Genomic DNA, 8,190 nt, shown 5'->3' with positions numbered 1-8,190 from the left:
TGGCTCGAGGGTGATCAAACTCAGAAGCTAAGGCTATTCAATTTTGTGGTTTGCATTTATTTTATTATCGTTAATTTCAATATTAATCTATCTTCTTAATTTGTATCAAATTATATCACGTATCCATAAAACTACGTATAAAATCAATTGTTATCCAATTTTAAGGGTAAACAGTAATATAATAACATTTTCCTACAGCAATATTGTAGTTTTACCCTTATCGGATAAAATAGGTCATTTACTATGTGTGTAGATTACAGAATCCATGCTTGCTATATTTTGTATTTAAAATGACCTGATATTGTCAATTTTTAACACTGACCATATATATAAGTTATATCATTAGGAATATAGTCTAAGACAAATTTAGTAGCTGAAATCACCTTTACACTATTATTTTGATACAGTTTGGTAACTAATGTTTGTGATTAGGTGAAAATGCAGTAAATAATACCCCTAGTACATTAAGCTTGAGCGCTTTCTTGGAATTTGACTTAACTACACAGGTTTAGCATTGTATATATCCCAGTAATAACCACATTGACACTTCAGAGTCGCCATATGCTGCAATATTTATTGTCTTTCAGTTGTTCAATTCTATACTTAGGGACTAGACAATAAATCCCACAGTATACTATGTACATGTTGGATATGAGACTATCTCAATCACTGCACCCAAATGAAGAAGCAGCCTTAATAATCAAGCCAAATAGCAGGAATGGAGCAGAAAAGAAAGGACTGTGATCACTTTCCAAAGTGTACACATTCTGTGGAGGCCATTTTTTGATCATAGCATCTTGTTGCTCTGGCTTCACAACTCGATCATACGCTGTTCTAATGTATATTCGAGGCACTTTCTCTACGTCTTCCCCTTCTTTAAATTGAGCACTTTTTAACGCTTGTATCGGTCCAGGACGCAATAACATAGCTGCTAATGTTGAATCCTACAATAACAACAATTACATCTCAATCCCAAACTAGTCCGGAAATTGTTGACTCCTAAAAATCGGGACAATCACTGGATAGGTGAAAGTATGAAATATTAATGTGAAAAGTTGTATATATATACCTCGAGTGGGCTCATCTGGTAAATGATTTTGCGTTGTAAACTTCTCTTAATGACTGCACTGCTTGGAGGTTGTTCGGGTCCTAATCCAAACCCCATATCATATACATCAATAGGTTCACCAAACTCTGATAAATCTGGGATGCCCTATTTATAACAAGATTTTAAGGCGTTAATCAATGCATATATATGACTTGTTAGGTGAAAATTAGGCCTTCGTAATTGCTACAACAAGACAAAAAATAAAAGCAACCTTCATCATTCAACGTCTTTAAGGTTTTGGGTGAGCTTATCTTAAGTAGTTTTTAAGCCAAAATACTTTTAAGCCATATATTAAGATTTCTAGCTTTTGGCTTTTGGCTTGTTTTTATCATTTTAGCTTTTAAGTCATAAGAAGGATTTGAAGATTTATCTCCTTTATCTTCTACGTGTGCAAATATTTATGGCTTTTATATATATGGAAATATCAACAACTACTTCCATCTCAAAAAGAAAGAAAAGAAATAATAAATGCAATTGGGGTGTTTACTAAGAATATAACAAATAAAAGAAGACTTTTGATACAAATGTATATGTAGTTGAACCTAAATACTAGGAGCTTCTAAAAACAAAAATCTATCATTATATTTGTATGGACCAAAAAATAGTGTTAAACAAATTGGGATAGATGAAGTAACTTTCGAGTAGATTCAACATTAATTCCTCAAAAGTGTTTAAAGAAATTTACATATTGAAAAACTGTATAAATTAGTTTATAAAATATCGAGGACATCGTTTGAAATAAATTATAGTAATTAAAGAACGATTGTCCAACAGAGAAGGCCTAACCAATTGTAGTATTCTCAAATAGGAAAGATGGAGTATTTTCCATCGTTGAAGGGCCTAACATTAGGAAGGCAAACATAGCAACTTATAGGGGTAAAAAGTTGAATGACTTTTATAGCTTCAAAATATGAAGAAAACATAGCGGCTGCCGGGGTCAGTTACTACTCCCTCCGTTCCAATTTACATTGAACACGGAGTTTAAGAAAAAATAAAAAATTTTGGAATTTATGGTCCTAAACAAGTCAAAAAAAAATCTAGAATATTTATATGGTTACAAAAGCTTTTTAGAATTGAAAGTTTAAATTAAATTATTTCCAAATATAGAAAAGAATCTTTTTTTTTTAGAACGGACAAAAAAAAAATAACTTCTCAACGGAATGAGTATAAGATACCAGAGTTGCTATTTACCAATGTGTAAAGACAATCGTAGCTACCCTTAGCACGACGTCATCAATAATAGGACATCATCATGAATGCCACAGAAGCAGCTCAAAGAGCTCTTGCAGGCAGGAAAGGCCAACTCTTATAAGTTATAGCTAGAAGAAGAGAGAGTAATGCCACAGCAACCCCAAATTAAAGCCTAAATATGAGAGAGAGAAAAAGAAACAAATATACAAATAGACAATAAATTATAGTACGATAGCCTGCATCAAGGCATCAGGGATGACGCAACTTATACAACAAAAATATTTTGACTGCAACTGATCCCTATGCTCTCACTCTCTGCTTTGTTATTCACTCTTCACGACAATGGGTCTTCTAGCTCAGAAAATGACCCCACCTATCACCTATGAGTTAATTTTGCAGGTGACTTGATGCAAAAAATATTTTTTGCACTGTCGGAGTTAATTTTATAGATATATCATATATTGAGACGAGTTTAATGATATTGGACACATGTTCCATTTATGATCATCAAGGATTAAGGCGAGAAGCTATATATACTTACATCTTTAACGTCTTGTTCAGTCACAAATCCAGTTCTTAACATGGTCGCTGCAACATACACTGCCAGCCTTACTTTCTTTGGGAATTTATGAGTTGCATCCGTGACGCTCAGTCCTCCAGCGCTGTGCCCTACCAGAATTACCTATGTTTACCACAGTACATATAAATCATCATGTCCTTCAGTCACTAGATACATATGCCACATAATTAAAGTATAGAAATATTCATGTAAGTAAGCAGTAAACTCTCACTATATATACAATAAGTCTTGCTTTACATTTCTACGAGAGGTTGTTTAAGGGCGGAGCACGGACCTGTTCATTTTCAGGCAAAGATGACAAGAATTCTATGAGAGGCTCATTGTAATCATCGAAGGAAAGAACAGTTGTGGGATCAGCAGGATGAATTCCAGCACCTTTAAGGTCAAGACATGTCACTTTATAGCAGGAAATCTCCATAAGAGACTTGATTTTGTACCAACACCAGCCTCCTCCACTAATTCCATGTACTAAAACAAAGTGAATTTGTGATAACTCGTCTTTTTCTTGCAATTTCATCTTCTCTGTTTCTACAAAGTACTCTTCTCCCATCTCCGATTTGACGAAGATCTAAGGTTGTTTAGGCTATATATAGTACTTAGCCTCTCCTTGTTACTCTAATTTCAAAGTGGAGGAAGATTCCAACTTATAGTTGGGACATTGTTTTGCTCTTTGTCAACATATAGTTGGGATAGTCTGCAACGTCATGATATAATACATTACACTTGTAACAGTCGCCGGTTGTACGACTATTATTAGTATTAGATAATTTTAAGGTTGGAGGAAGATGACCCTCTAATATTTTATAATTTAATTTGTTTTGTTTGACATTATAAAGTTAAGTTAAAAATCAAAATGCTATGGTGTGAAATTTATACAATACTTTTCTAATAGAGAAATTGTCATCAAGATGTTATCTAAAATAAAATGAATAGGCACTTGAGATTATGGAAGAGTGGAGTTTGTTTTTTCATCGGATGCACCCAAAGGGACGAAGAGTGGAATTTGTTGCTTAAATAAATATGATGTATCCAAGGTTTATTGATAAAAAAAAATTTGAGATTATGTTGCTAAAATTTGGAACGAAAAGAAACAACGTCAAAGGACAGACGCCTTCGGTAATGGAGATTTGTCAGTTTATTTAGTATCGAGAATTTGGGGCATGTTTTGCTTCTTGTTTCAACTAATTCATTTTCATAAATCAGGTTTGTCGGCCTTATGACATTGATTTGTTTATTCCCTAAGCTCTGATTTTGAGGATTTGGTTTATCGATTATGATCATATTGCAACCCATACACATGCTAATTTGTGCTTTTTTTTTTAAATACTAGTTGATGATTAAAACAATTACTAATTAACGAGAAGGCAGCAAGCTGTTTCCCCCTAACCTAAAAAATAAGTGCAGGCATTATACGAAATTTGGTTTACGTATCAATGATTAGATTAGAAGCCATGAGGTCCATGCCTTTTAGGTACTCAATCTTGTATGATAATTTTTCTTCTCTTTTTTTTTTTTTTTTAATTTGTCTTAACAAGATCAAAACTTTTATTTTATTTGAAAACTATATGATTTTAATATTTTAATCCTATCTTTACTGTCATGGCTTTCAGATTCAGGCAACAAATATCATATGAATATTTATTAATTAAGAGAAAACAATCGACATATGAAATTCTTATCATCTCTCGTTTTATTGTAATTTGGAGTAATTGTTGCGGTCAAAACGCGCGCAAATATAAAATGGTGAGCAGAGTATTGTTCTCGCTATGAACTATGATTAACTATAAACTAGATTAGACTAAATCAATTAATCTATTCACGCGATTTTTTTAAAGTATGATTATTAACCATAACTAATCTAGTATCGCAAACTAAGAAATTAGGAAACAAATTGACAAGCTTAGAGACTAATTAAATGGGAGAAAATATATCAGAACTATGGGTTAGCTAACAATCCCGTTCAGTTTTCTGCTTAAATTGTCTAATTGATTTATGTGGTTTATTGATTGATAATGTTAATATTACTCATAGCATTTTCTCGAAGTACAATCCACCTATTCAAGCTAACCTAACACCTATATTTTTATGAAATTAGGATTAACAAAAACGCACTAATAATTCCTATATAATAACCAAGTAAAGCGATTAGGTATAAGTCTATCCTAACCGCAAATCCATTCCCGTGGCTCTGGTTCTAGATCTTGTTCTACTCAATCCTATATGCAATCTAAAATTATTAATTTCGAGTTCAATCCTAGATTCATAGATAGTATTCAATTGGTGATCAAACAATCAAATAGGTAAGTGCAGAATTGAATAAATAAATCAATATGATAAAATAATAAAAACAATTCAAGCTTTCAAACTACAATATTCATGTAACATCCCACAATGCTAGAACTAATCAACTATGAAATTAAAGAAAAAGAAGAAAAACTAGTTGGAAGCCTCCTCCAAGCGTGGGTTGCATTATTTACCCCAACAGTAGTAGTGTGATCCCACCCCCCTTCCCCCCCAAAAAAATATGTTAGATATCATCTAATTAGATTTAAAAAGCTTTTATATGAGTTGGGATCGTGTAGGACCGAAATAACTTTGTCCTAGCCGAAATAAGAAAATCCTGCAATGCAAGGTCCAAGCAAGTGCTAAGCGCTAGGCAAGTGCTGGAACCACTGAAGTTGTTGCCAGGTAATTTCTTCTTCCTTTACATTTTTTCATATTTCAATCATTGCGTCATAACGATCTTAATCAATGGCCCACTGTATTGTCATACTATTTTAGTCTATCTAGATAAATTTCCATGAGCAATTCACAACGAGCTCTCACTACTTTAGTAAAAAAAAATCTCCGCTTGCTTAGTGTATTTTGTTCTACCTCTTGTCCTTTTTGTTTCTAATTGCCTTCGATTGACTCCTACATATAACGACACCAAAATTTAGCTCAATTTGTTACAACATACATGAAACTACATAAAATTTGAGTAAAATATTAGGCGACATGCATATTGATAAGTTTTGTGCCTTTGTATTTTGATAAATTAACAAACTTCATATGAGAATCAGATAGAAAACCTGATATAAAGCCTCAAAGTGCTCGAAATAACAAGTCACATGTTTGGCACAAGTTCCAATGATATTAGCCAAAGGAACAGTAGAGGGAACAAATGTCTATCAGTTCCTCCATCTACAGTACAAGTCAACTTCTTACAGTTGTCAAAGCTGTTGCATTGTTGCACTGCACACGCAACTGTGCAATAGTCATTTTTTGAAGCATGGTGTGTACCCGATACTTGCTTACATCATCCCAGATCTCACTTATATTACCAACATGATGCAAGGGATTATACACACTTGTAAATCCTAAATTATTAATTCTCTCTCAAGTGTGCACCTGTCTCCATTCACTCAAAGGCTTGAAGAACAAAGTAGCAACAGAACAAAGGATTGGATCTCAGTACTGAGTTCATCTTGTGTCCTTAGTTTTGTTGTATCTGTGTTAATGCTATTCACTTGTAATTCCTACTCAGCTTGGTTAGAAGAATCTCATAGGATATTTTTGTAAACCATAAACCTTGTGTTCGTGTTTGACTAGAGTTAGTCAAAGTTGTGAGCTTTGTAGAGTTATTACAAAAAGGCTTGCAATAGAGTTATTGTAAGTAGGTGAGAGATTAAGAGTTTAATTCCTAGGTTACAATAGGTTGTAATCTAAAGTGGGTCGGTTAGTGAACTCGAAATCCTATGAGTGTAGGTCGTGGGTTTTAATCCCGTGAGCTGAGAATTTTCCACGTAAAATACTGCTATATTATTTACTTACTATTGCATGTGTGTGTGTTTTGCGGGAACTACTAGAGAACCAGGTTCTTTATACAGTTTGGTGGATTCTTTGGCATTAGAGCAGGTTCTTTCTACCTAGAAAGGATTCACATATCTGCTCCACCAAACTTTGAAGAAGGTTAATTAACCTACAAACCACCAAGATTCAATGGTCAATACTACGGCTGATGGAAAACAAGAATGTATGATTTTATCATGGTTGAAGATTCAAAGCTTTATGATGTCATTTGTGATGGACCCTTCATCCCTATGAAGTCCATTGGCGAGGAAGAAGTGACAGTCCTAAAGAAAATGAAGGAATACAACGATGCAGATCGCAAAACTATAGAGAAAAACATCCGAGCAAAGAAGATCCTCGTCTGTGATATTGGACAAGACGATTACAATAGAATCTCAACTTGTCAATCTGCCGAGGGGATATAGGAGGCTCTCCAAACCACATGTGAAGGGACAACTCAAGTCAAGCAGTCAAAGATCGACATGATCACTACTGAGTACAAAATCTTCAAGATGAAGGATGATGATTCCATTCAGGACATGCATACTCTCTTCACTTCCATCATCAATGAGCTCTATTCTCTAGGAGAGATCATTCCAAGGAACAAACTAGTTAGAAAAATACTCAGTATATTACCTAGTTCTTGGGAGAGCAAAGTCAATGCTATTATAGAGGCAAAAGATCTACAAAAGTTGACGATTAATGAACTCATTGGAAATCTGAAAACATATGAAATGAAAAGGAAAAAGGACCATAAAAGAAGAGAACCCAAAAAGAAAAATAACCTGATTCTCAAAGTAGATAACAGTGACTCAAGTGATGATGATGTTGATATGGCCTATTTGACACGGAGGTTTCAAAAATGGTTCGCAAAAATGGAGGTATCCCAAAAAAGGGAAGCTCTAGCAAAATAAAAGGTTATGATTGTTGTCACAAATGCGAGAAGTCAGGACATTTCATCAAAGATTGTCCTCTCCAAAAGCAGGACCATTAAAAGCACAACACAGATAAGACGACCAAGAGGAGCCTAGTTCCAGACAGGTCTGACAGGAAATTCAAGAGAAAAGATGTCATTGACAATGTTGTGAAACAAGCTCTTGCTACATAGGGAGATTCCTCTAGTGAATTTGAGGGTGATGATGAACAAGGCGATACTTCCATGATGGCCGTTGAAAGAAAAGCAGCTGAATTATGATTCCATCATTGCCCCGATGGCAAAATCTGATGAGGATGAAGATGATGATGACAATAAGGTAAACTTTCTAGACGTTCAATGAAATTTGAAGTATTACTCTAAAAAGAAGCTTGCATCTTTAGCTAATATCTTGATTGATGCTTACCATAACCTTATCAATGATAAAAATGCTTTAATTGAGAAATTATGAGAGGTAGATCATGAGAGAGATGATTTACTAGTCGTAGTTATTGATTTAAAATAAAGGCGTAATACATACGAAGACACCTAAAGTTGGCACGATCT

The 8,190-nt window shown here is 34.1% G+C and overlaps 1 protein-coding gene across 1 annotated transcript; it reads right to left on the bottom strand.

Annotated features, from left to right (window-relative positions):
- Positions 1-365: 365 nt before the first annotated feature.
- On the bottom strand, positions 366-3,559 carry LOC104227125 (methylesterase 17). The gene is made up of 4 exons (XM_009779284.2): positions 3,154-3,559; positions 2,841-2,981; positions 1,070-1,213; positions 366-944 (listed from the first exon to the last, which is right to left on the bottom strand). The coding sequence occupies exons 1-4, from the start codon at positions 3,427-3,429 to the stop codon at positions 663-665; spliced, it is 843 nt and encodes a 280-aa protein (XP_009777586.1). The 5' UTR covers positions 3,430-3,559; the 3' UTR covers positions 366-662.
- Between the last annotated feature and the right edge of the window lie 4,631 nt (positions 3,560-8,190).

Source organism: Nicotiana sylvestris, chromosome 5, assembly GCF_000393655.2.
Source record: "Nicotiana sylvestris chromosome 5, ASM39365v2, whole genome shotgun sequence".
In the NCBI taxonomy this organism is placed as follows: domain Eukaryota; kingdom Viridiplantae; phylum Streptophyta; class Magnoliopsida; order Solanales; family Solanaceae; genus Nicotiana; species Nicotiana sylvestris.
The sequence above is the reverse complement of the archived record's forward strand: the minus strand, read 5'-3'. Positions and strand labels throughout refer to the sequence as shown.

Bases quoted from the DNA above. Each gene is read 5' to 3' on its own strand.
- LOC104227125 (XM_009779284.2), bottom strand. From the start codon at position 3,429: ATGGGAGAAGAGTACTTTGTAGAAACAGAGAAGATGAAATTGCAAGAA. The intron at 1,214-2,840 runs GTAAGTATATAT...TGTTATAAATAG, and splicing joins CTGAACAAGACGTTAAAGAT to GGCATCCCAGATTTATCAGA. The intron at 945-1,069 runs GTATATATATAC...TTGTTATTGTAG, and splicing joins ACCAGATGAGCCCACTCGAG to GATTCAACATTAGCAGCTAT.